Source organism: Passer montanus, unplaced genomic scaffold (genome assembly GCF_014805655.1).
Source record: "Passer montanus isolate IOZ18808 unplaced genomic scaffold, ASM1480565v1 scaffold158, whole genome shotgun sequence".
Taxonomy (NCBI): domain Eukaryota; kingdom Metazoa; phylum Chordata; class Aves; order Passeriformes; family Passeridae; genus Passer; species Passer montanus.
In genome coordinates, this window is record NW_024362938.1 from 777,164 (window position 1) to 804,587 (window position 27,424).

Genomic DNA, 27,424 nt, shown 5'->3' on the forward strand with positions numbered 1-27,424 from the left:
ATAGAGCCCACAAAGCGTACTCCAGTATTAAAAGGAAAAATCAGCACTTGAGGCACCTCAGGGATTCTGGTTTCCTTCTCCTTCCCATGCCTCATCCCGAGAGCATCGAGATGGAGGGGGACCCAAATTGCATCCCCCGTTTCCTGCCCGAGGCGAAGCACCGTGGCCAGAAAAACCAAAGCGGGCCGGAGGAGCCGGTGGGGGCTCCCCGTGCCGAGCCCTCCCTGGGGTTCCCACCACGGCCGTTGCTCTAGCACCATTGTGGCCATGACCTGCTGCAAAACCAGGTCCCCACATCCCACTCGTTAAAAACATCCCTCCCCCCGAGCTCCGCGACCCCCGCGGCTTCGGCACGGGCGGGACGAGCGCGGCCGCCGGGACGGGGAAAGGGAAAAGATTTTGCTTGGAAACAGCCTCTCAGCAGCAAGGGGTAAAGAGCTGTGCATAGATTTCGAGTTTGTGTAGAAGTCTGAAGCGTGCGAATTCGTAATGACTGAGAGTTGAGGTAGGTTAGACAAAGTTGATGTAGTGTAAAAACGTTGAGACTGCAGCAGTTCTCGCTCCCCGACCCGCGGCGCCGGCAGCTCCCCGCTCTCCCGGGCCGAACCCGCCGCGCCGACCGACCCCTCCCTGCACCGAAAAACCTCTGAGGAAGCAGGACTTAGACAGGTTACACGGACCATCGCCTTCTGCCAACGCTCCTTCTCCTCCAAGGCACCCCCGTCACCGTCACGCCAGCCAGAGAGCCCGGGCGACACCAGCGGGGCCGGCACCCGAACCCGGCCCCGCATCGCCCCCGCTCCGCGTTCCGAACCGCGGCGGGTCCCTGGCGGCGCCCGCCGGCGTCCCTAAAATCTGACTCTTACAATCCTGATATGCTATTGGGTATTTCTAAGAAAAGCGGGAATAGCTCGTTGAGTTTCCTTGTCAAATATACGCGACTTTACAGATTACGGTTAAAAAACGAACAGAAAACAAAAAACAAAAAAAAAATCATTAATGATGAAGGACGGACAAAGCATGTTAAATATTCTGCCAGTATTTACAGTTCTCCCACGATAATCTTGTTTAAAACATACTGCTTCAAGTTGGGGGGGAGTGGGGGGAGAGGAAAGAGGGGAGTTGTTTGCTTTTTTTAAGTTCCGCTTTCATTCTTTTTTTTTGTTTTGTTTTGTTTTTAAATCTAGGTGAAAGTGCTTTTAAAAAAATTTCTTTCCCTATTTACAGGTTTAAAATCAGACCACGTCAATGTTCAGGCTGTTTTACCGAGATCCTGCTGATCCGTGCCCGTGCGCAGGGGGGAGGAGGGTGACGGTAAACACGAGGTGATCCCGCACGGCGACGGCGTCGGCGCTGCCTCGCTGGCTCTCCAAAAGGCACCTCAAAGTGCAAAAGCAACGACCCCGGCCGGGGACGCCGGCTCCGGCCACGCCGCGCTGCCGGGGGCAGCTCGGCCGCGCCGCGCCCGTCCCGGCGCCGGGCGGGAAGCCTCGACTGAGAGTGTTCGAAAAGCACCACGCGGTTGTCGTCGTTGCTGGGTTGTTGGTTGGGTTGGGGTTTTTGTTTTGTTTTTTTTTTGTTTGTTAAGGACGGACAAAGCATGTTAAATATTCTGCCAGTATTTACAGTTCTCCCACGATAATCTTGTTTAAAACATACTGCTTCAAGTTGGGGGGGAGTGGGGGGAGAGGAAAGAGGGGAGTTGTTTGCTTTTTTTAAGTTCCGCTTTCATTCTTTTTTTTTGTTTTGTTTTGTTTTTAAATCTAGGTGAAAGTGCTTTTAAAAAAATTTCTTTCCCTATTTACAGGTTTAAAATCAGACCACGTCAATGTTCAGGCTGTTTTACCGAGATCCTGCTGATCCGTGCCCGTGCGCAGGGGGGAGGAGGGTGACGGTAAACACGAGGTGATCCCGCACGGCGACGGCGTCGGCGCTGCCTCGCTGGCTCTCCAAAAGGCACCTCAAAGTGCAAAAGCAACGACCCCGGCCGGGGACGCCGGCTCCGGCCACGCCGCGCTGCCGGGGGCAGCTCGGCCGCGCCGCGCCCGTCCCGGCGCCGGGCGGGAAGCCTCGACTGAGAGTGTTCGAAAAGCACCACGCGGTTGTCGTCGTTGCTGGGTTGTTGGTTGGGTTGGGGTTTTTGTTTTGTTTTTTTTTTGTTTGTTTGTTTTTGAGGGAAGAACGGTGATCCGTAGGAAGGAGGGATGGCACCCGGGGAGAGAAAAGAGCACCGAGCCCCGGCGGCGCTGCCGCGCCTCGCCGGCACCGGCGGGGAAGGCGGACCCGGCGGGGTTGTGGCCAGCCAAGTCTTGGGATTCGCTCTTCCCAGAGCCGATTGCACGGAGAAAGTCCCCCGGAGACGGAAAGCACCAGACTTTAGCAACAGTGATGTACAGAGAGCAACACTCGCTATTCACAGTTTGGGGTTGGTTTGTGTTTTTTTTCCTGTTTTTTGTAATTTTTTTTTCTTTTTTTTTTCTTCTGTTTTTGTCCCGTCGGCTCCTACGGAGACGCCGCCGCTGCCGCTCGCCCCGGAGGCCGTGGGCAAAGGAGCCCCAAGTCCGAGCCCGAGCGTGGCCCCCCGGCAGCGGCGTTCCCCAGCCCGGACGTGTCCTGAGGTCTCCGGCGCCAGGAGAGACGCCGGCTTTGCTCCGCGGCGGCAGAGCCGATCCTGCCGGAGGCGAGAGCCGGGCGGAGATGCGCCATCCCGGGACGGCCCGCTCGCTCGCGGGCTCCCGTTGCTGTGAGAAAGGTCTCCTCCAGCTGCAAAATTGGTATTTTTAGGTCCTTGGAATAAAAATAATTGGATGTTCAGCGTGTCCGGCTGACAGTAAAGCACACGGTCCCAGCAGCCCCCACGCGGCGGAGCTGGAGGGAGTCACCTCCTGCCTTTGAGCTGGTTTGGTGTTCAAGTTGGTTTGGATTCATGATTAGGGTGGTTTCTCAACATTGGCTTCTCTTTCAAAGATCGGCTTCGTCGTTGTCATCGGAGTAAAAAATAAAATAAAATCAAATCCAACAAACAGGCCATTTGAAGTGGAATTAAAAACCTCTCCTTGCGAAAGGACGCTAGGAAATTCATCCGAGGCTAGATTAAAAAAGATGGAGATATAAATATGAGATTACCTAAAATCATCAAACAGCATCGTTCCTCTTGGGTTTTTACCCAAGTTTTGCTTGCTTTGCCAACTCCTCGCCGGGCGCAGCTCTCCGACGGCGTGAGCCCGCGCCGGCTCCGCTGCTCCCAAGCACACGCGTTGGGTTCGTTTCCTATGGGTTGGATTTTTTTTTGTTTTTTGTGGTTGTTGTGTTTCGCTTCGGTTTCGTCTATTTACTTTTGTTTTCTTCTCCCCCGCGCCCGAGGAGAAAGCACCACGAAGCAACGCCGGGCTGCGGCGCTGCCGAGGGTTGAGGTAAGATGGGGCCATGGCGGTCGCCTCGGTCTCAGATCCAGCGGCTGTAGGGGCCCGTCACCTTGGTGTAGGCGTAGGAGGACACAGTGATGGCGGAGTTGGTGGGGATTGCCACCGCCTGCCGCGTGGGGACTGAGTCCCTCCTCTCCTTGCTGGGCGCCTCGGTCGCCAACGCGCCGCCCCACTTGCGCTTCTTGGCAAAGGCTTTGGCGTCCGGCGGCAGCCCCAGACGCGCCGCCTCCTCCTGCCGGGCCCGAGCCCGCTCCGCCAGCTGCTTCACCTTGGCCTCCCACAGCGCCAGGCCGTGGTTGGGCTGGTTCAAGTTCTTGTGTTGGTAGAAGACGAGGGAGATGCGGGTGGGGTGGCAGCGGTTGGGTTTCTTCAGCGGGGTGGTGGCGTGCAGCTCGCGGCGGGCACACTCGATGAGGATGGAGCCGTGGGCGGGCGCCACGGCCACGCCGCCGATGTTCTCGTCCAGGAAGTTGTGCTCACTGTCCGACCACTCCTCTTCCTCTTCCTCCTCCTCTTCCTCCTCCTCTTCCTCTTCCTCCTTCACCGCCTTCTCCGGCAGATCCTCCTCCAGGCCAAAGGGGTCCCACGGCTTCTCCTGGCGGGGCCCTGCCGCCCCCTTCTCACCCGCCGCTGCCTCCCACGGCTTCTCCGCCAGCCCCGGGCTGGGTGCCGGTGTCCTCCGCTCCTCCACCTTCACGGAGCCCCACGGCTCCTCGGGGAAGCCGGGGAGCCCTGGCAGAGCCGAGCTGAACCCCAGCGACCCCAGCAGGCCCGGGGTGCCCGTGCCCGCCGGCGCCGTCTCCCCCAGCTTGCAGGGGCTCCACGATTTCGGCAGCAAGCCCGAGCCGTGCGCCGCTGCCGCCGTCTCTCCAGCCAGGACGTTGGACCACTGCTTCTCCGGCGGCGGCAAGCGCACGGCGGCATCGAAGGCGCTCAGCTTCTCCCGCCCGCCCGAGCCCGGCGCCAGCGCGCTCCACGAGCCCTCAGCCGTGCTAGTCCTCTCGGGGGAAGCCGTGCCCTGGGGAGCCTTGAAGGGGCTCCACCGCTGCTCCGGCGCCGTGCCGTGCGCGGGGACGGCCGGCAGCGTTAAACCAGCGCCGGGCACGGCCGCAGCGCTGGGAAGGGGCTCGATGGCGGGCGGGGGGTCTGGGGGCTCCTGCTTGATGGGCCTGCTGCCAAAACAGTTCTGTGCAAACGCCGCTGCCTCCTCCGAGCCCGAGCTAGTCCTGTGCGCCCCGGGCGCTGCCGCAGCCGCTTTCTGCTGGCTGGCGTAGCGGTTGGCTCGCTCGTAGGTGCGCTGGTGATGGTTTTTGCTCCGCACGCTGTGCGGGATGGGCTCGGGGAAATTGGTGTTCCCGTAGGTGTGGTTGAGGTTCTCCTGCAGCGCCGAGACGTCGGGCTTCTTCTCGTAGCCGTTGCTGACCCAGCTGCTCCCGCTCCTCTCGGGCGCCCCGTAATTGAGAAACTGCGAGGGGAACACGTGGTTGCTGGAAAAGCCGTAATACCCGAAGGAGGGAAGCGCGAACTTGGAGTGAAACCCGTTCACGGAAGGCAGATTGGGCTGTGCATAGTAGGAATGGTAAGAGTAAACACTGTTCATGCTGTACGGGTCGGAGGGCCGGCAGCTGCCCAGCACCGAGTAGCTCTCCACCACGGCGTTGCCGTTGTACTTGAAGGCGTTGTAATGGCTCTGGGGTTCCACCTTGATGGAAGGTTTCAGCGGCTGCGGGGCTATCCCGCCTTTCAACGCCATACCTGTGGGACAGCACACACAGCCCCCGTGACCTGCCGGCCGAGGGAGCCACCGGAGGGGAACCGGGACCCCAAAACAGTTGGCCAGACTCAGAAATCCCATGGTGATAGGTTTGCCAGCCAGCTGCAGAGGTTGGCATCACCTGCCATCAGCTGGCGCACCGGCATCGATTCGCACCTTCGTGAAAACCCAGGTGGCACAGAGATGCCATCCAGCACCACAACACAGCGGCCCAAAAACGTCCCCAGCCACACCCCCACCCCCTCACGCGCTTTCCGGGCGGCTCGGGGTGGCAGGACCTCACCTCTGCCCCCGTTACCTGCATTTGGCTGGAGCGTGGGGAGCTCCAGCGCTTCCTGCTTGATCTTCTCTGGTGTCATCAGCTTCTCTTTCTGCAGCTTCTTCCTCTCGGCAGCAGCTCTCCTGGCCTCCAGCTGCCGCTGCCGGCAGGACTTGGCGGGCTCGGGCAGCTTGCGGACCTCGCGGGGGAAGGACGTGAGCACCTGGATGGCCCCGCTGCCCACCTTGGCGTTTTGGTTCTCCTCGCTGCCAAACTCATCTGTGCTGGACATCTTGTAGAGGGGGAGGACGTGCAGCTGCTCATCTTCAGGAATTTTCCCCACCACACGATTGTCTTCCTTCGTCAGCGTGCAGACCTGGCCAGAGCACGTGCTGTCAGTGGGATGCTGGTGGATGTGGCCCGTGCTGGCCGAGCCAAACCTCACACTTCTTCCCCACACTGATGTGAAGCCACACCAGCCTGGCATCCCCCCAACCTGCTCTGGTCCCCAGCTGGTATTTGGAAACCTCCCATGGGGTTTGGGTTGGACAACAGGAGATGCTGGTCCCTGTTAGACCTGAGCAGCTCATGTGAGGTGCGCCCACACCAAACACCTGGAGTCACGGGACTGGGGATGGAGCCTCTCAAAAAGGAGCACCCCAAATTAGGGGGGAGCACCCCAAAAAGCCCTGCCAGGTGCCTGCTTACCACGGTGCAGCCGTTGTACAGGTTGTGCTGGTCCTTGTGAGCGTGAGCACAGAAGTCCATGCACGCCGTCACCCCCGAGAACGGCCTCCCCTCCTTCAAGCCCAGCCGGCAGTCGATGGCTACATCCTCGTTGGTGACCTGTGGAAGGAGGAGCTGGTTACCCAAAATCCCCCAACAGCACCACCCCACACCCACTCCAGCTGTGTGCCAAGGGCTGGGGTGAGCAGGACCTGGTTTTGGTAGGCTTGCGGCGCCAGCCTCTTGTAAAGCGGAGCAACCTCGGTGGCCAAGTCCTGAAAGCTTCTCCGGAGCAGCTCTTCCTGTGGTAGGGAAAAGAGGAGGATGTTACCGAGGGGTTTTGGCAGCAGGGATGGAATTGGGGACAGAGCCCACAGACACCACACAGCAGCCAACCCTTGCCACGATATCCACCACGGCACAAAGCATGTGGTTTAAATTCCTCGTGAGGATTTGGCTGTTCAAGCTCCAGCCTCTCTGTCTTCTGGGATTTCTGCAGAGAATGGCATTTGTGCCACCTTTCCTTTCCTCATCTCTCGCCCATAAAAAACCCCACAAGGAATCCTATTTTCAGAGTCCTGACAGGAAAGCAGCTCCAAACCACCACCCCAGCGGCGCTGCCCCCGCTCCACCTCCATCACCCACCTCTTTGGGGTTGTCTCCCACCAGCCTGAACTTGCGGGGAGTTTTGCTGCGGGCGTATTTGCAGCCGTTGAAGTACATGCTCCAGGAGCAGCCGAAGGAGAAGGAAGCTCCGCAGGTGTTGGGGTCCTTGCCTTGGCACGCGCAGGTCCGGCTGGGGGGACATGGGGTGGGAGTGTCAGCCGCCGGTGCCGCGCGGTGACGGCAGCTCTGGGAACGGGAGGGAGCCCCGTATCCCATTCCCATGCCCTGTTCCCGTACCCCGTCCCCATACCTAATTCCCCTACCCTATTCCCACATCCCATACCCTGCTCCTGTACCCCATTCCCGTACCCTGTTTCCACACTCTGTATCCCGTACCCCGTATCCTGTTCCCACATCTCCTTCCCACACCCCGTTCCTGCACCCCATATCCTGCACCTCACATCCCACACCACATTCCTATACCCCATTCCTGTACCTCATTTCCACACCCCATACCCACATCTCTTTCCCATACCCTGTTCCCACACCCTGTATGTTGTACTCCATATCCTGTACTCCATACCCCATACCCCATTCCTATACTCCATTCCTGTACCCCATATCCCGTACCCGTTCCCGTACCCCATATCCTGTACCCCATTCCCATACCCCATATCCCATACCCCACATCCCGTACCCGTTCCCACCCCGCCTCCCCACCCGGGGCGCTGCCGGTGGGACTCACTCGTCGTTGAGGCCGCAGCGGCGGCTGGTGGGGTTGCCGTACTTGGTGAGGGTGTCGGTGAGCTCCTGGTAGAGCGTGTCCCCCAGCGTGCGGGGGATGCCCTCCCAGGCCAGGATGAGGATGATGATGACGGCGTTCTGGCAGTGGTGGCCGGCGCGGTGCCGCACCAGGCACAGCAGCTTCTCCTCCTGGTTGTGTCTGCGGATCACCTGCGAACCAGAGGGGCTGGGTCAGACCTCATGGGATGGGGAGTCCCACAAGTCCTGGGGTGCCCTGAGCTGGCTGTGCCAGAAGGAGCTGCTGGCACTGGACACACCATTCCCTGGTGCCGGGTGTGGGGAGCCCCAAGGGGTTTCCCTGGGGGTGGATGTGAGTGAGGTTCCTTCAATTCCTTCTTGCCATAAATCCAGCATCCCTCCCCTGGCCATGGTGGAGCTGCAGCTCTGCTGGGTGGGAGATTCAGACTCCAAACCCCCTCCTCATCCTCCTCACCCTGCTCCCCACAGCTCCCACTGGGTTCTGCTGGGGGGGAGATGATCCCTCACCACAGGGACCTGCTGGTGGCCAGGCACAGAGGGGACAAGCCCGGGGACGAGAGGCACTCACCCACTTGGCGATGGGGCAGCCCCGGGAGCTCTTGCCCTCCTTGCCCGTGTAGATGACCTTCTCGATGCGGATGGCCTTGCCCTTCTCACCGTACCTGCCGGGGCACAGCCGTCAGCCCCACAGCCACACACAGTCCCACTCACCTTCACGGGCCCCTCAGGAGCCCCCAGGCACCCTCAGGAGCCCCCAGACACCCTCAGGAGCCCCTAGGCACCCTCACAAATCCCCACTCCCCTGACAGGACCCCACTCACCCTCTCAAGCACTCCTCTCTCAACAGGACCCCAGTCACTCTCCCAAGTTCCAACTCCCCTGACAGGACCCCAGCCACTCTCCCCACTCCCCTGACAGGACCCCAGCCCCGTGAGGGGCTCTCACCTCTCCTCCATGAGCTCTCGGATGGAGGCCACGGTGGGCCCCGAGCCCAGGTGGGTGTAATAGGGCCCCTCATCCTTCTCCACGATTTGCTCTGCAGAGACAGGAGGGGAACAGAGATTTGGGGTTTGCACCCTTGCCAGCTGCCCTGAAGGATTCCAAACACTCAAATCCCCTCAAACCGAGCAGTTCTGCACCAAAAATCAAGGGTTTGTTAACAGCAGCTCCTCATTCCCTGCTCTGGAGGATCCTGCCAGCACTGAAACGCTGCTGGAAAACCCTCACCCATTGATACCCACCCCTTTTTGGGACCCAAAACCCCCTGAGGAGCCACAGCCCTTGGAAGCAGCCTGGCACTGACCACAGCTCCATCCAGGGAATCTGGTCTGACCGCTGCAGCTCTGCTGGGTGGGAGATTCAGATTCCAAACCCCCTCCTCACCCTGCTCCCACCCAAGGTTCCTGTCCAGGACCTCTCACGGGCACCAGCCCAGCTGGGTGCTGCCATCACAGGATAATTTTGGGAGCAGGAAGCTCTTCCAGCCTGCTTTAGGCTTTCCCAGAGGATTTGGGGGTGCTCAAGGGATGCCCTGAGCTGGCTGAGCCCGTGCCAGGAAGGAGTTGCTGCATGGGGAAGGGTTTGGGCTGCAGGGGAAGGATTTGGGCTACGGGAGAAGGATTTAGGCTATGGGAGAAGAATTCAGGCTACAGGAAAAGGGTTTGGGCTATGGGAGAAGGATTTAGGCTATGGGAGAAGAATTCAGGCTACAGGAAAAGGGTTTGGGCTATGGGAGAAGGATTTGGACTACAGGAGGATCTTGGGGGTTGCAGGGAGAGGATCCAGGGGCTGCAAGGAAAGGATCCTGGAGCTACAGGAGTTGGATGCTGGAGCTGCAGGAGGATCCTGGGGCATCAAGAAGAGGATCCTGGGGCTGCAGGAGAAGGACACTGGGACACAGCCCTGCAGACAGCAAACCCCCAGGGGCTTTCAGGGCATGAAGGAGCCGGGGTGGGAAGTGAGGGATGCCCCAGGCAGCCCCAGCACATGGGGATGTTCCAAAACCACCAGCTGGGATGTGGCCTGCACCACGGCCAGGGCTGGTTTGTCTTTGCATCCCTCTGCTCTCACCACCCTGATTTTCATTCCCATCATGTCCAGCTGGCCGCGAGCCAGGCTGAGGAGAAAGCCAGGCTCAGCTGGGCTGCAGCTGTCCAGACAGGGATCAATATGGGATGCTTGGAAAAAGCTCATTTTGTTACAGCCTCCAACAGCTCCCGCGCCCAATAAAGCACCGAGCCCTCTCCTGCTGCATTTCTTTCTTCCACAGCTTTTCCTTGAGAAAACAGAGAAGGGGAAGGGGGGGAATGCCCCCTCTCCCAGCCCCTAAACAAATCTTTTCCTGGCAAACTCTAAGGTTGGGTTTGAGTGGCTTCAGGAAAGCTTTCCCTCCTCTCCATGGAGTTTGGGCTCATTCCTGCTGCCATTCACGAACAAATAAATAAAAAATCACAAGCCCCACTAATAAAGTGCAGCCTGTGCTTAGCCCAGGGCATCCCCTCCCAGCACTGGGGGGGTTGTTTTTCCAGCTGGATGCCCCCAAATCCTCACCCTGCTGCTCCCAGGGCAGCACATATGTCCACTCTAAATTTTGGGGAGGGAATATCCAGCTCCCCACGCTCGGATGGAGGTGGACTGGAAGGACTGGGCAGGAATTCTCTAGCACTTGCTGCAAAGTCTAACAAATGCCAATGCACACCAAAAATAACCAGAAAAAACACACACAAATCCAAGAGTTTGGTGATTTTTCAATGAATCCTGGTGGGACTGGCAGTGAACAAGGCAGCATCTCAGCAGCAAGTATTTCTCCAGTGACAAGCACAAGCATCAAACCAAAGTTTGGGCTACTCAAAGCAACCTGAACCAGCTAATTTGGCTGAAAACAGCAGGAATAACCAGGTGAGAGGGAGTTTAGGTGGATTTGGACACTGGGACCACCATGGATTTGGGGGATTCAGCTGGTTAAGGTTAAATAGGAGAAAAACCCAACAGCCCTTTGGTTTTGCTGCTCATCCAACCCCCAGCCCCAGCCCAGCCAGTGACACCAGTGCCACCCCCGTGGTGACACAGCCATTTCCATCCAACCTTAAAAACAAGAGAGGAGAAGAGAAAGCAAAAGGGAGCTCCACAGCACCAGGGTTTCACCACGTGAGGGCCTTTCCTCCCCACACATCGGGGCTTTGCTGATGCCATCCTTCCGTTACCTTCCCAGGTCAACCCCACCCTGCACAGCCACCTCTGCCACCCTCCCCAGCACGGCTGCTGGCTCACCAACGCAGTCACAGGTGGGGAATTCCGCCTGTGCCCTCTTGGCAGGGGTGTCCAGGAGGCTTTTGGTCGGCGTGTCCAGGTATTTCAGCGGAGACTCCAAGAAGCCGCTCAGGGTGGGCGTCAGCGGCACCTCGTCCTTGGTGGGCGTTCTGTCGACGTCGTCCACGTCTGGGTTTTGGCTTTCCTCAGAGTAAAAACACGTGGTAGACACCACGGTGATAGCACCAGAAGACTCGATTTTGATCTGTTTGGGGGAGCGGGCAGTGAAGGGTGGCTCTGACAGCGGCCCCTTCCCTGGAGAGACGCTTTTGGGTCCGGCTTGGGGAGCGCTGCCGGGAGCCGGGGCGGCGGTGGCCGCGGTGCTGGCCACGGTGGGGGACCCTTGCGGGGCTGGTGCTGGCCCCCCCGGCAGCTCGGCAGCCCCGGCAGCGAGCGGGGCAGGCGTCTCGGGGGGCGGCAGGTTGAAATTCTCCCCAAACTCGGCTTCAAATTGTCGGATGAGCTCTTCCAACTTGTCATCCACCATGATGGGAGCCGAGCTGGCTGGCGGCGGGGCAGCTTCCTCCGAGCCAGTCGAGCCCGCCGGCGCTGAGTGAATGTGGGGGCCCCCCCCGGGGGCACCCCTTTCCTGAGAGTCGGGAGCCGGGGGGACGCCGTCCGGGGGGTTTGGTGGCGGGGGGCATGCGGCGGGCTGGGGTAGTGCAAGAGGCTGGTGCGGGAAGGCCGGCGGCGGCGGCGGCTCCGTTTGCATCTCTTCGGCGGGGGGTTCAGCGGGGGGCTCGGCGGGCGCCCGAAACCCCTCCAGGCTGATCTGCCAGAGGGGAGGGAAGAGCGGCTGCGAGTCCTTCTGCTTGGCCTTCTTGATCTGCACTTGCTTGCGGAGAGGTTTGGCCGGCGGGGGCTTTTCGGGCGGCGTTTTCTTCTTCTTCTCTTTGGGCTGCTTTTCCAAGGGCTTGGGGGGCGCGGCGGGGGGGGCGGGGGGCCCCCCCCCGCCCCGCCGGGCCCGGTCCGGGGGTGTTGGTGCCGCCGCCGCCAGGCTTTGCTCGAGGAAGAGGCTGCGCTTGTGGTGGAGATGCTGCTGCAGGACCAGCTGTGTCTTCTTGTGCAGGTCAGGCTCCTGCGGTGCTGGCACGCGGGGGCCGCCCGGTGCTTCTTTGCTGGGTGCTCGCTCGGGGGGCTCTGTTTTGGGAGCTGTCACTTTGCCGGCCGTCGCTTCGGGTCTCTTGAAAGCCGCCTTGATGTAGTCGTCAGCATTCCCCAGCAGCTGCTCCAGCTCGGCCATGGGGTCTCCAGCCCCCGCTGCCCCCTCGGCCTCCAGCCCCCACGGGGCCGCGAAGTTCCCCCGCGGAGGTGCCGCGCCGAAAAATGGCTCAGGTGCTGCTCCCGGCTCGGGTGGGTACCGGGGCTCGTCCCCTCGCTGCCACGCGGCCCCCGGCGGGCCGAGGGGGCCGGGGCCGAAGGGGACGGCGGCGGGCGGCGGCGGCGGGGGCTGCCCATCGCCCGCGGGCTGGGGCAGGGCGGCCGACAGCTGCGTCAGGGCTTCGATGGCTATGGCGGTCTGCAGGCTGATGTTCTTCTCCTTGGCGATGGTCAACGCACTCTGGGAAAAGGGGAGGCCGTCGGGAGGGCACGGCTCGGCAGCCTCAGGCACCGGCTGGGGGTCGATAGCACCTTCAGGGGGAGGAGGCGGGGGGATGGCGGCGGCGCGGGGACGAGGTGACGCCAGCTCTTCTCCCAGAGCCGTCTTGATCTTCTGCTCCAGCCATTCCAGGTAGTCGGGGCACTCGGGGCCGTCGCAGTTGCAGTTGGGGGGCTTCACACCGTGCTTGGCCAACGCCAGGGCGGCCTTGAGGGCGTGCAGGTCCTCTCCTCGGGGCACCCCGTCCGCCGTGCCCAGCCCGCCCCGGCTCATCTCCGAGTCGAACTTCTCGTAGAGCAGCGACGGCGAGCCCGGCGGAGGGAGCCGGTACGAGGAAACGGCTTCGGCCACCGCCGAGAAGGCCACTAGGTTCCGGACGTCTTCCAGGTGGGCTTTGCCAGTGGTGGGCGGCTGGCCCGGCGACCACCCGCTGGGCTCCATCAGCACGGTACCCCCCGCCTCCGGCCGGCCCCCATTCACCAGGCTGAGCCCGCTGCCCTCCTTCAGCCGCCTTTCTTCCACATAATTAATTGGCCCTTCTTCCATTTGGCTTCTGCTGGGTCCATCAACCGCGCTGCCCGCCGAACCTGTCTGTGAGGAGGGACAGAGAAGAGACATGAGCATCTCCACGTGCCCCAACCCTAATCTTTCCCTTCTGTTTCCTTTAGTTCCCCTTTCCCCATCTCATTTTGTGACCAGGGGGATGAAGACACGGACGAGCCACGCGAGGAAGTGCCACCAGCAAAGCCACGCGGGTTCTGCCCGGCTTGGCTGGGAGGACAGCCACTTTCCACCGTGCCACCCACGTCCCCACCCCGCCGCCCGCTTTCGAAATCACTCACAGGACCGTTTGGGATTTCCACCATCCGCCCAGGGCGCCACGCACGCGGTGGGACAGCCAGGGTGTCCCTGGCTGCCGTGGCACAGTTTGCCCGCACTGAAGGAAGCAGCACAAGGAGGAGAGGGGGGTTTTGGAGCCGTGCCAGGAGCGAACATCCCGGCCGGGAGCAGCCGTCCTTCGCCGGGGGCCGCGGCACGGCAGGAAGCCGCCGAGTTGGCTACGCCGGTGCCAGGGGCTGTTTCACCTCAAATAACCCGGCGTCTGTATCAACACACACACCAAACACACCCAGCCGTGCCAGCGCCGGCTGGTGGCACCAGGGGAGCCCAGCACTGCGTAAGACCCTCCAAGGGGTTCTGCCAGGGATGGAGGGGGTCTCTGTGCCGCTGTCCCACCTCGGCACTGGGGATTTCGGTGCTGGCAGCGCATCGAGCCGTTTGCTGATAAGCAGGGGGAGCTTCCGGCAAGCTAAAAATACAGCAGAGTTCACTGGAAAAACCATGCCAAAGCAAGCAGAGGCTGTGGGCAGAGCTTCCTGCCCCTGGACGGGGCCGCCAGCAGCCCGTGGGAAGGATCCGCAGCTCAGACTGGGGAGAGCCGAAATACAGAGTTAAATACAGAGTTAAATACAGAGTTAAATACAAAGTTATGGCTCTGGGTGCTCAAAGTGTCCCTGTGTGGCTGCTTTAACCTTTCAGGCACCACGGCTTCGGCGCAGAGTCCTTCACCCTTGGCGGTGAGAGCGTGAGCAGAGCCACGCTGCAGAGATAAGAACGCTACGCTGCAGAGATAAGAACGGCTGCTGACTCCGGCGAAACCTCGCAGGAACCACTCCCAGCACGACTCTTTCCAAAAAAAAACCCTTTTCCCCCGCGCAGAAATCCCCCAGGGCAGCACGGTGCCGGTACGGCATCACCCCGTGATGTTTTCTGAGGGTGTTCAGAGGGGCTCCGGTGCCTGGGGGGAGGCGGGACCGGTCCGGCAGGTCCGGGGAGAAAGCGCAGCCGGGCAGGGTGGGGACAGCACGCCTCCGCTCTCCTTTGCAAACCCAGCAGGGAACGGCCTCGCCCGTCCTTCCTCCTCCTCCTCCTCCTCCTCCTGCCCAGCTAAAGGGGAGATAACCGCCCCGAGCTCCCCCTCTCAGGGGCTGCGGGGACACCCGGTGCCCCAAGCGTCGCCAGCCCAGGGAAATGATACAAACCTGTTCTGCTCCGCGTGGGGAGCGGCCCCAAGGGTTTGCCCAGGGGAGAACCTGCTGGGAAAGGGCAGGGGAAGCCCCAGAAATGAGCCGCAGGGCCAGGGAGGCACCTTGGGCTGCTCCAGCCCGTAAACTGGGTTAGGGAACCGGGCTGGGAATGTAGGAAAATAGTTCATCGTGTGAACTGAGGGAAGGAGCAAACATCCCCCGCTGCTCCTAAAGGGTTAACCCGAAAGCCACAACCTTCCCCAGTTCAGTGGAGGGAAAACTTCACACACATATATACCTATCTATACATTAAAACCAAATTTTTTCCTGGCTGTCCCATCCAGTTCCTTTTGTTCCTGGCCCTGCTGGCTGGGGGATGTTAAGACCCCGCAGCTTCTCCCCAAAAATCGATCCTCCCTCCCCTTCCCCACGCACTCCCCGCAGCAATCTCCCCTCGCTGCCTTGGCACCAATTCCTCCGCCCTCAGCTTATTTTCCTCGGAAAAAGTTCTGCCTGCCCAAAGTTCCCAAACCTCCTTCCATTCACCCCGAGAAAGGATAAAAGCTGGGGAGGCGAGGAAATAAATTAAAATAAAGAGAAAACCAAGCGATATGGTCGGGGTTAACCCGGCTGCTCCTGCACATCCCCCTCTGCATCCTCCGGGCGCTACAGAAGGGGAAAAAAATCCCCGTGAGCACAACAACTTTAAAAAAACAATCCGTTTTCCCTCCCTCTTTAAATCCCCCCCAGTTTAAATGCCTTAAACAGAAGGAAGGGAGAGAAAAAAAAAAATCAAGCACACACAGGCTGAGCCCGGCTTGGAGCGGTTCCAGCCTGGGCTGCGCTCCCTGGGAACAGCCCGGAGCCGCTCGGACGCGGCGAGCGCGGCTGCGGGGCCCGGGGCGGGCCCGGGACGCGGCTGCGGGGCTCGGGGCGGGCCCGGGACTACTCAACGCGGCTGCGGGGCTCGGGGCGGGCCCGGGACACCTCCGGCCCGGCGGCACTTACGGGGGCAGGGCCGGGAGGCGGCACCGGCACCGTCCGGGGCAGGAAAGAGCGAGCGGGGCCGCGGGAGCCCCGGGAGCCCCGGCCCTCCCCGCCCCCCGCCACAGCAGCTGCGGGAGCCATGAGCGCCGGCGCCGCGCGCACGTACGGACCGGCGGACGGACAGACAGACGGACAGCAGGAGGAGAAGGAGGGAGGGAGGGAGGGAGGGAGGGAGGGAGGGAGGGAGGGAGGGAGGGAGGGAGGGAGGGAGGGAGGGAGGGAGGGAGGGAGGGAGGGAGGGAGGGAGGGAGGGAGGGAGGGAGGGAGGGAGGGAGGGAGGGAGGGAGGGAGGGAGGGAGGGAGGGAGGGAGGGAGGGAGGGAGGGAGGGAGGGAGGGAGGGAGGGAGGGAGGGAGGGAGGGAGGGAGGGAGGGAGGGAGGGAGGGAGGGAGGGAGGGAGGGAGGGAGGGAGGGAGGGAGGGAGGGAGGGAGGGAGGGAGGGAGGGAGGGAGGGAGGGATGGATGGATGGATCCATCCATCCATCCCTCCCTCCATCCATCTGGCCATCCAACCCTCCATCTGTCCGTCCATCCGTCCATCCATCCATCCATCCATCATCCATCCATCCATCATCCATCCATCATCCATCCCTCCATCCATCCATCTGGCTGTCCATCCCTCCGTCCATCCATCCATCCATCCATCCATCCATCCATCCATGCATCCCAAGTTCCAAACCCGCTTTTCTGCCTTTATTTTTCCACTTTTCCAAATTATTCCTTTCAACTCTTTTTGCTGCTACAAAAAAAAAAAACAAACCAAACCCACCCAAAGCCAGCAGGGAAATGGAGTTTAAATCCCTCATCCTCCCAAAACCACCCGCTCCCCCACACCAGGGAACTCCCCAAAAATCCCCCAAAACAAATATCTGGGAGTTTGTCAAACCCCTTGGCAGGAGCCAAACGGGTCAGGAGCCGCAGAGAACGGAGCACACACACAGCCTGGTGCCATCCCATGCAAAAACCACACGATTTGAATCAAAGTGGAGAACCTGGGGGCAGAGGAAGCTCGGTGGCAATGCTGGGCCCTTCTCAGCGGCACCGGGGTGGCTCTGGGGTGGCTCTGGGGACACCGGGGTGGCTCTGGGGACACCGTGAGCCAGGGCTGCAGCAAGGGCACGGCCCGGAGGTCAGCAGGAGCCGCTGCCAGCCGGCGGCGCGGGCCGGCCAAGAGGAGCTTTGGCTGCCGGCCCCGCTGCGGTGGAGCCCGGCCAGCCCCGGCGCTCCCTTCTCAGCGGCACCGGGGTGGCTCTGGGGGCACTGGGGTGGCTCTGGGGGCACTGGGGTGGCTCTGGGGTGGCTCTGGGGACACGGTGAGCCAGGGCTGCAGCGAGGGCACGGCCCGGAGGTCAGCAGGAGCCGCTGCCAGCCGGCGGCGCGGGCCGGCCAAGAGGAGCTTTGGCTGCCGGCCCCGCTGCGGTGGAGCCCGGCCAGCCCCGGCGCTCGGATTGTGGTTTTCCTCCTCTGGCACCCACCCCGGGGATCCTCCTCCGTTGGGATGGTGGCTTTGGGGCACGGCCGGGGGAAGCCCTGAGCGCTGCAGACACGACAATAACAACCCAAGGGCTGTGCCAGGGATGGGAACGCTGCTGGGATCACACCGGACAGGAGGAGGAGGAAGGGGAGGAGGCAGAGGAAGGAGAACAGGGGGGTGGAAGGAGAACGTGGGGAAGGAGATTAAGGCAAAGAGGAAGGCGATGAGGGGAAGGAGATGAAGGGAAAGGAGAAGCAGGAGGCAGGCCGCAGAGGAGCAGCTGACCTCAATCCAACTTGCCACCCCTGAGAAGGGGAGTTCAAGGAAATGTGGGAAGGTGGAGTGCTGAGTGAGGGCAGGGAGAGCCCCCGGGTCCCCCGGTCCCCCGGCCCGCCGCGGTGCCCGTCGCGGTCCCGCCCCTCTCCCGCCCCGTTTCCCGAGCTGTTCCGTGGCCCCGGCTGACCCCGGCTGAGCCGCTCCTGTCCTCGTTTAGCCCGGAGAAAAGCCGGAGTAACCGAGGGAGCTGAGCTGATTTCCGCCGTGGGAAGCACGGCTCTGCTCTGCTCCAGTCAGGAGCGCTTCTGGAGACCCCCATGGGCACGGCCCTTCCCACCCAGCCACCACTGCACCCCCTTTTCCTCCTCCTGTAGGGGTATGACCAGCTGGAATGTGGTATAGTCCCACTCCCCATCCCACCTGTACCAGGGGCTTCTGAGGGAGATGGAGGGTTTTTTTCAAGGTGGAAAAAAAGATTGTTCCCACCTCCAACTACCTCGTTTCCCCCAGGAAAAGTGTTTTCCCTTTTGGAAGGGATGTTTGAGGTGGGGATGTTCGGGGTCAGGATGGCTGGGGAATGGAGGCTCAGGGTGGGAATGCTCAAGAGTGGGGATGCTTGGGGTTGGGGTGTTTGGGGTGAGGATTTTGGGATCAGGAATGCTCAGCAAGGGGATGTTCGAAGCAGGAATGCTTAGGGTTGGAATGTTTGGGGGGGATGCTCGAGGTGAAGATGATTGGGGTCAGGACACTTGGGGCAGGGACATTCAAAGAAGGGACACTCAGAGCAGGGATACCAGGGCAGGGAAACCCGGAGCAGCGACACTCAGGGCAGGGATATGGAGCAGGGACACGGAACAGGGACACCTGAGCAGGGACACTCAGGGCAGGGACATTTGGGGCAGGAACACAGAGCAGGGACACGAGAAGGGACACTCGGAGCAGGACACCCGGCACAGGGACACTCAGAGCAGGACAGAAGGGACACTCGGAGCAGGACAGGGGCACTCGGGGATGCTCCCAGCGGCCGCTCCCAGCAGAGCAGTTTTTGGGGAGCCACGGCGGGTGCTCCCAGCACTCTGTGCCCTCCCAGCGCGGCGCCGAGCCCAGCCGGGAGCCGCCAGCTGGCGCGGGCACGGGGGAAGGCTTGGCACGGCACAGCCGCCGGCCCCGGCCGGGAGCCGAGCTCTTGAAAAGGGAAAAAAAAGGAGGGGAAAAAAATGAAAACCACCCCACGGGACTATTTTTGTTTCTCGAAGCGGTTTTTTCCTTAAACACAGCTGGCTGCCCTCGTGCTGGCTCCCAGATTGGCAGCGGGGCTGGCTCGGCAAGGCTGAACCACCGTGCCTGCTCCGAGCCGGGGAAGGGAAAGCAGGGATGGAGAGCAGGGGAAAGGAAGGGGAGAAGGGAAAGGGGAAGGGGAGGAGGCACAGGAAGGGAAAGAGGAAGAGGGAAGTGCAAGGAGAATATGGGGCAGGAGATGAAGGCAAAGAGGAAGGAGATGAGGGGAAGGAGATGAAGGAGGAAGGAAAGGGGAAGGAGAAGGGAAAGAAGGGGATGGGGAATGAAGGGAATGAAGAGAAATGGGGAGAAAGGTGAAAAAGGGAAGGAAGGGGAAAAAGGAATGGGAGAAAGGGGACAGGCAAGGAGGGGAAGGGGGGATAGAAAAGGAAGATGGGGATGGGGAGGAAGGGAAACAAGGCAAAGAATGGGAAGGGGGACAGGAGGAAGGAGGCAGGGACAGGGAAGGATGAGGACACATATGGGAAGGAAGTGGAAGCACAGGAGCTGTGTGGGGAAGGCCTGAGGGCTCTCCTCACCTGCCACCTGGCCCAGCTGCACTTCCCATCCCACTCCAGCCCAATTACACAGCATTCCCCACAGGACAAGGCTCCGTCCCCTCCCAGCCCCTCCAGCCCCCCGTGGGGGCACTCCCACCCCTCCAACTGCTTTGGTGAAATCAGGGGGAAAGCCAGATTTGGATGAGCAAGGAGGAAGGGTTTCCCACAGCCACACTGACCAAACTGCACCCCGGTTTCCAAGGCTTGGAACAGAAGAGGAATCCTTGCACCCTCCTGGTCCCCAGGTGCAAGTCAGGGATGTGCCAGCCTGCACCCATGGGCGCTCATCTCCCCTCCAGGTCATCCCCATGCTGTCATACCTGGGGGATGCTGCCGTGCCCCCCCTCCCTGGGGCTCCTCACACCGCGCACAGCCCGACCTTCGGCAGAGGAGGAGGAGGAAGAGGAGGAGGAGAACCACGTGTGCCGCCGCCCTCCCACCTGGCAAGCACGGGCAGGTCGCTGGCGCGCCGGCCGGCGGGCAGGAGCCGGGAGATGAGTGGGAGCCGGGCCCTGCCCCGCCTGGCAGCCGGGCAAACGCCTCCCCTGCCAAAGCCGCAGCTGGTTTCGCCGCCACGGCCCGCTCCCCGCGGGGAACAGCATCTCTGGCAGGCAGGAGACGCTGCCCCTTCGGATGAAATCCCTTTCCCCAAGCTGGAGGAAGGCGCACGGGGAGGAAAAATGTGTTGGCAGCACGGCATCAGCGAAGTGCAGCACGCTGTACAAAGAAATCCCTTTTTCTACCCAAAAATTTCAAGCTCTCCCGCTATCGCAGCGGCTCCCGGGGGCTGGGGCCGCTGAGTCAGCGCGGGCTCTGCTGAGTCACCGGGGCCACCTCAGCCATGAGCTCAGCGCGGGGGTTTGGCATCTCCACTGCCGGGCCCCCAGGAGTCTCTTGCCAACAGCTCTGCCAACATTTTGGGGTCTCGGCAGCTCCTTCTCAGCCATCCCCAGAACCGCAGCGATCGGCGTCGCCGCAAACGCGACACCACAGAAACACGACCAGCAAAGGGTGAGGACGCCGGGGCAGCCGGTGACGTTCCAACCCTTCCCACCCTCCGACCACGCCGTGGTCCTCGCCAAAAACACCTCACCGCAGACCACCCACGGTGGGATGGCAGCCACCCTCACCCTCCCCATCCTGCTCGCCAAAAGAGGAAACGGGAACGGTGAAAGGACAGGAAAACGAAATCTGGTTTTGCCTTTTTTTTCTTTTCCCCCCCTCGCTGGGGTCAGCAGCACCAAGGGGGGGAAACGCCAAATGGTGAAAGAATGGCAAAATGAAATCTGGTTTTGCCTCTTTTCCCCCACCTTGCTGGGGTCAGCAGCAGCACGGGGGAACGCCGGAGCCGGGGCTGATGACTCACGGGGAAGGAAGGAGGGGGAAGCGGCGCGTGCACGGGGCCGTGGTGTTTGTAAACCTAAAAAAAGCCATGTGCGGGCAGGCAGCGTGCTCGGCCCGCCAGCCTCGGGGAGGCGGGGAGATCCAGGGGCAGGCGTGATCCCAGTGGGATCCCAGTGGGATCCAGGAGGGAGCAGGGAGATCCACAGGGCAGGTGTGATCCCAGTGTGATCCCAGTGGGATCCCAGTATGATCCCAGTGAGATCCAGGGGGGAGCAGGGAGATCCAAGGGCAGGTGGCATGATCGCAGTATGATCCCAGTGGGATCCCAGTGGGATCCAGGAGGGAGCAGGGAGATCCACAGGGCAGGTGTGATTCCAGTGTGATCCCAGTGCAGTCCCAGTGGGATCCCAGTGTGATCCAGAGGGCAGGCGTGCTCCCAGGGTGATCCCAACGTGATCCCGAGGGCAATCCAGAGGGCAGATAGGATGCTCCCAGTGCTCCCAGTGCTCCCCAGCTGGCACAGGCTGCTCCCAGCGTGCTCCCACACCAACCATCCCAACCAGGGAGGCTCATGGAGACGCCTGGCACAGCTGGGAGAAGCCGGCACTGCCACCAGGACTGGTGCAGCCAGGGGGTTAATTAAGTGCCGGGCCTTCAATTGCAACGGCATTAATTGGTGCGGGTTTAGGCGCCTGAGCTTTAACTGCAGTGGCTTCAAAATGGCCTTAAGTGCAGAGGCTTTAATTGCAACACCAGTGGGTTCCTCTGGAGCCCCTCACTCATCCTGCCCCACCTCTGGAGCCCCTCGCTCATCCTGCCCCACATTCCCTGCCCCATCCCAGCTCCTGGGATGTTTCTCCATCCTTTCCAGCCAGCCTGAGAAGCAGAGCAGACAGTGCCACCAGCCCTGAGGTGACAAACCCTCCGGCCACCCCATGGCCTTCACGCTGACAACTGCAGCATTTACAACTTGCTCCAAAATCAATTTCTTTTTTTTTTAACAGCATTTTCAGAGCTCAGGGTGGTTCAGATTTTTTTTTTCCCCTCGTTTGGCTGCGATGGGAACTGCAGGCTCAGGAGCTCGTGGTCCCCAGCTCCCCCCTTCGACAGCAAAATCTCATTTAATCAAAAGATGCGGCGACTGGATGTGCAGAAGCACTTGGCTCTCGCTCTCTTTTTCTCCCCTTAAGAACTGCCATTTTAGCTGTAGCAAACAAACACGCTGCATTGTCCCCAGCTCCCTCCGACAGCCCTGCCAATCCCAGCCCAGGAAAAGGGGATTTTGGCCCGGGGACAGAGGAGCAGAGGGCTGAGCCGGGCGTGCAGGGCTGGCAGAGGTGTGGCAGGCAGATGTGGAGCGGGGACGGGGCCCATCGCAGCTGTTTCACCTCCAGCCTCCTCCCGTTTCATTGCATCTCCCCTTGGACGCCGGCCCGGGCAGCGGGGGATAAATAAAAAAAGCTCTTTCATCCCCAGAAACGGTCTGGCACCCTTCTACACAGAGCTCACAGCAGCGAGATGAAAGCGCCGGCACGGGAGGGAGCAGGGGGTGTCCCCAGGGGGGTCTGGGGGCATCTCCCTCGTCACAGTGGGGACAGCGAGGGGACAGGGACGCTGGGTTTGGTGCTGGCCCCTTGAGGGGACACCCTGAGCACACACGGAGAGAGGGACACGGCAGGGACAGGGAATGGGGACCCCAGTGCCACAGGGACAGCTGGCACGTGCTGGGACCGAGGACCCCAATGTCACAGGAATAAGGGAGCCAGCACAGCAGGAAGGGACCCCAGGGGAATGGGGATGGGGACAAGGGACCCTGAACAGGCAGGAAGGGACCCCAGGGGAATGGGGATGGGGACAAGGGACCCTGCACAGGCAGGAAGGGACCCCAGGGGAATGGGGATGAGGACAAGGGAGCCCTGTCCATGCAGGGAAGGGATTGGGGACCCCAATGGCATAGGAATAGGGACAAGGGACCCCAATGGCGTGGGGATGGGGACAAGGGAGCCCTGTCCATGCAGGGAAGGGATTGGGGACCCCAATGGCATGGGGATGGGGACAAGGGACCCTGCACAGGCAGGGAAGGGATCAGGAATGCCTGCAGGAACAGGGAGCCAAGCGTGCACAGGAGGGGGACAAGGGACACCGCTGCCATAGGGATGGGGACACTGGCACACACAAACAGGGAACCAGGGATGCAGCAGGAATAGGGACTGGGAGACTCCCACAGGGAGCCCCAGGGCTGTGGGGACAGGGACACACACTGCCACGGGGACAGGGCACCCTGGCACACACGGGCAGGGGACGGAGCACGCCGACATCACACGGATGGGGACCGGGGATCCGGGAATGGGAACACTGGAACGTGCAGGAAGGAGTCTGAACATCCCAAAGGCACGGAGAGAGGGAGCAGGCACCCCAGCACACACAGAGAGGGCACCAGGGACCCCAGGAGGACAAGAACTGGGGACTGCAGCACATGCAGGAAGGGGATTGGGGTCTTTGATGCCATAGGGACAAGGACTGGGGACTGCAGTACATGCAGGAAGGGGATTGGGGACCCCGGTGCCATGGGGACAAGGACTGGGGACTGCAGCACATGCAGAACCACGACCAAGGACCCTGGCGCCACGGGGACAAGGACTGGGGACCCCAGTGCCATGGGGACAGCTCACCCCCAGTGTGCCAGCACCAGGGACACCCCAGCAAGGCCTTTTTGGGACACAGACCCGCAGCACAACCACACGTCCCAGAGCCATCGTGCCACCACTTTGCCATCCCCATTCCCAGCTGGGCCAGCAAAGCCCCTCAAAGGAAAGGCCAGACCGCTGGGGGCCCACCAGAGCCACCTTGCCCCCTTAATTACCTTCCAGAAAGAGTCCATGTCGGGCAATCCGAAAAACAAACCTCGTCCCGGCTAACGAGGAGCCAAAGGCCAAGAGCGGGGCTCCTTTATGGGGCCACCACAACAACCTGGAGGACTCTGCCCAGCCCTTCCCAGCATGATGCAACCTCGGGGCTCACCGCATCCCACCGCCCCGGCACCTGCCGGCGGCTCTGGGAAGGATTTCTGATTTTTGGGGGTTTTTTTTGGTTTTTTTTTGCACGGCATCCGGAGGCAGCTCCGGCGTTGGCGGGCGCACGCGCCGGCCGCGAGATGCCAAGCAGCATCCCTGTCCCCTGCCGAAAGCACGTGCTGCCAAAAAAGCCGCTCACCGCCGGCTCCCAACTCCGGTTTTTGGCAACGCTGACCTCGGCGACGTCCCCTGGAGCCACCAGCACCCGCTGGGGATGTGGGATAACCGAAGTGCCGGGATAACCAAAATCACCGCCTGGGCGGGTGGGTGAGACCCCCCTGAGCAGGAGCAGCTGGTTTTGCTGCCCACCACCGTGACGGGAAGCGGGGGGTGCCCGCGCCGGACCCCGGGACTTCGTCACGGCGAGGGATGACAGCTGCCACCGGCGCGGGTGACGTCACGGTGACGTCACGGCGGGGAGCCTCATCGCCCTTGTTCGCATCACCCCCCCCACCCCCCGCCGCACCTCTGAGCTCAGCACATTTCGGGGCACGGCCGGGAGGGGTTAATGGAAATAATGGTTAATAAAGGAGAAAAAGCACACGGGGGAATTAACGATATGGGGGGGCGAGAATGGGGGGGGGTGCAGGTTTATCGCCCTCCCGCCCCTATCCGCCACCCCCACCTTCCCCCCCCCCACCACGAAGCGATGCTGGAGGGAAATTAAAGGGATAAAAGAAGGAAAACAGCCCCAAATCGGGGGCGGGGGCGCGGGGCCCTCCCCAGGCCCCGCCGCTTTGTCCTCTCGGCCCCGCGGGGCCGCCAGCACCGCGGGGGGGGGTCTTTAACCTCCCCCGCACCGCCCCGCAAGCCCAAGGAGAGATTGGGGTTTTTTGGGGGGATTTTGGGGGTGAAAGGGGAGTGTTCTGGAGCGGGGAAGGGGTGCGCTTACCTCGCCGCTGCCCCCGCGCTGCCCCGCAGCCCCCGCCGGCCCCGCACGGCTCCGGCCCTCAGGAGGAAGCCATCTTGTCTCCCTCTCCTCCGCGCTCCCTCACCGCCGCCCCGCTGCAGCCGGGGGGGGGAATGAGCGCCGCATCCCTGCTCCCCCCCTCTCCTCCTCCTCCTCCTCTTCTTCTCCCCTCCTTCCTCCTCCTCCTCCTTCCTCCTCCTTCTTCTTCCTCCTCCTCCTCCTTTTCCCCCCCACGCGCATGAGAGGACATGAAGGGGACACAGAGGGGGACATGAGAGGGGACACGATGGGGACATGGAGGGGACATGAGAGGGGACACGGGGGTGGACATGAGGGGGAACATGAAGGGGACAGGGGGATGGACATGAGGGGGGACATGAGAGGGACATGAGGGGGACATGAGAGGGGACACAGAGGGGACATGAAGGGGACACGGGAGGACACGAAGGGGACACGGCGGGGGACACAAAGGGGATGTGGGGACACGAGGGAGGTGCAGGTGGCACACAAGGGGGACACGGACAGGGACACAGCCACGCGACCCCCAACCCCAAAATGGGGTCACGGGACCCCCAAACCCCGCTCTTTGTGTCACTGTCCCCCAGGGAACTGCGGCAGGGGTGGGAGCAGCCAAAAACCCCAAACGCAGCCGGGGGAGCCCCAAAAAGCTCTTTACACCCAACCCCAATATCCTCCTGCCATTAAACCCCCGAGAACATCATTAATTGTTAATTTGGGTGCGTTAATTGGGGAACATTGGTCATTTGGCTTGGATAAACCTGAGTCCAGGCTTGGATAAACCCGAGACCAGGTTTGGATAAACCTGAGTCTAGGCTTGGATAAACCTCAGTCCAGGCTTGGATAAATCTCAGTCCAGGCTTAGATAAACCCAAGTCAAGAGCTGGATTAACCCAAATCCAGGTTTGGATTAACCCGAGACCAGGTCTGGATAAACCTGAGTCTAGGCTTGGATAAACCTCAGTCCAGGCTTGGATTAACCCAAATTCAGGTTTGGATAAACACAAATCCAGACCTGGATAAACCCAAGACCAGGTCTGGATAAACCTGAGTCCAGGTTTGCATAAATCCAAATCCAAATCCAGGTTTGGATAAACCCAAGTCAAGGGTTGGATTAACCCAAGTCCAGGTTTGAGTCCAGGCTTGGATTAACCCAAGTCCAGAGCTGGATAAACTTGAGTCTAGGCTTGGATAAATCTCAGTCCAGGCTTGGATTAAACCGAGGCAACGCTTGGATTTACCCAAGTCCAGGGCTGGTTCCTGCTGGGAATGGGGATTTCTGTGGGGTTTATTTAGGATTTATCACCCAAACTCATTTAGGGGATCTCATTTGGGCGATGAACGGGAATTCCCAACACCCGGAATGCTCTTGAGCTGCCCCTCATCCCATCCCCGGTGGTTTTGGGGCCGTGGTGTGCCCGTCCCTGCTGGGAATGGGGATTTCTGCGGGGTTTATTTAGGATTTGCTCCCCGGAGCTGAAGGGGTCGGCCCGGAGCATCCTCCCCTCGGCCCGCGCCAACGAGCGGCTTCCCAAGAGGTGATTAGTTATGCAAATGAGCGGGAAAGCCACCCCGGGAAGGCAGGAGAGGGTCTGAGAGCTCAGCCTCGCCCTGTGCCACCCTCCTCCTCCTCTTCCTCCCTCGGGATGGGGAACAGCTGGAAATGAGCCCCGGGGGGACAGAGGAGCCGCGGCGGGGCTGGCCGAGCCGGAGGAACTGGTGAAACTGGTGGGACTGGTGCTGGGAGAGACTCCGGGCCGTGGGAACCGCGGCACGCCCGGCCCGGGCCACCGGCACCAAGGGAACATCCCAAAAATCCTCTTTTCCCCCCAAAATCTGCCTGGGGAAGCGCCGCGGCCGAACAAACGCTGGGGTTTCGGGTTTTTGCAGCAAGGGCAAAGTCCTCGCCCTGCCCCGCCGAGCCAGCCGTGCCAAGGTCCGTGCCAAGATCCGTGCCAACCCGTGCCAGCCTCCCACGAGGGAAAAACCCCGGGATTCACCTCAAAAGCGCCAAAAAAAGCGCAAAGCAGCACCGGATTTGGGGTTTTTAGAGGGGGAAAAGCAGCGAGATCAACGCCAGGCAGATGTTTGTCCCTCCCGGGCGGGGACCCCCAGCTGGAGCAGCTCTCCCCCTTTTTTGTTTTTTGCGTGGGCACAAAATGTGAAATCGCGGTTCCAGCCCGGGCACGGCTCTGCCTCCCCCTCCCTTGGCACCCCCTCGTTTTTGGGGAGCACCCGGGCAGCGTTTTGGGAGAAATCCCCGGGAATTCGGCTCAAAGTTGGGTTTTGTTCCGCCCGTCCCGCGGCGCTGCTTTGGGGATGCCCCGGGGACGAGCTGAAATTTTTTTATTTTTTTGGGGGTGTGTTTAAGGCACCCAAGTGGCCTTTAAGGCAGCAGAAAGTCCCATTTCCCACGGAAATACCCTTAAAAAACCCCCGCAAACCCAACCACCGAGGGGGGGCTGTCCCTGCCCGCCCCCCCAGCCCCCTCCGAGCGGCGCGGCCGTGACAAAGGGGTCACAAATCCCCCCAAAAAGCGGGCACGACAGGGGGCTCGGGGGAGCCGGGGGTCGCTCACCTCCCTGCCGAGCCTCTCCGTCTCCATCCCGGGGGGGGCAGCGTCACATTTGGGGGCTCCCCCCGGCCGGGGGGGCGGCTGGCCCGGGCTGCCCGAGCCCCCAGCCCGGCGACAGCGACATGGCGGGGTCACCGCGACCCCCGGCGCGGGGGCACCGCCGCTTCTGGGGGACAGAGCCGCGGGTCACCCCCAGTTTTAATCCCCACCTCGGGGGGGGCGGCCCCGCTGTCTCCCCACCCCTCCCGCCCCACACCCCCCCCAAAAACCGGGGTGCTGCCTCGCCGCCTTTAACCCCACCCCTCCTTTCTTCCACCCCCCTTTTCCTTTTTTCTTTTTTTTTTTTTTTTTTGCTTCTTT

The 27,424-nt window shown here is 61.4% G+C and overlaps 1 protein-coding gene across 1 annotated transcript; it reads right to left on the reverse strand.

Moving 5' to 3' along the window:
- Positions 1 to 3,292: 3,292 nt before the first annotated feature.
- Positions 3,293 to 24,666, reverse strand: TET3 (tet methylcytosine dioxygenase 3). Its single transcript, XM_039702641.1, has 10 exons — positions 24,454 to 24,666; positions 10,844 to 13,073; positions 8,519 to 8,609; positions 8,142 to 8,235; positions 7,536 to 7,744; positions 6,830 to 6,980; positions 6,397 to 6,486; positions 6,167 to 6,304; positions 5,498 to 5,834; positions 3,293 to 5,180 (listed from the first exon to the last, which is right to left on the reverse strand). Exons 2-10 carry the CDS (start codon positions 13,026 to 13,028, stop codon positions 3,445 to 3,447), a joined length of 5,031 nt encoding a protein of 1,676 aa, XP_039558575.1. The 5' UTR covers positions 13,029 to 13,073; positions 24,454 to 24,666; the 3' UTR covers positions 3,293 to 3,444.
- Between the last annotated feature and the right edge of the window lie 2,758 nt (positions 24,667 to 27,424).

Coding starts and splice junctions, on each gene's coding strand:
- TET3 (XM_039702641.1), bottom strand. CDS start 13,028: ATGGAAGAAGGGCCAATTAATTATGTGGAAGAAAGGCGGCTGAAGGAG. Junction 6,981..7,535: donor CGCTGCGGCCTCAACGACGA/GTGAGTCCCACC, acceptor ATGTCCCCCCAG/CCGGACCTGCGCGTGCCAAG. Junction 6,305..6,396: donor CGCAAGCCTACCAAAACCAG/GTCCTGCTCACC, acceptor CTCCTTCCACAG/GTCACCAACGAGGATGTAGC.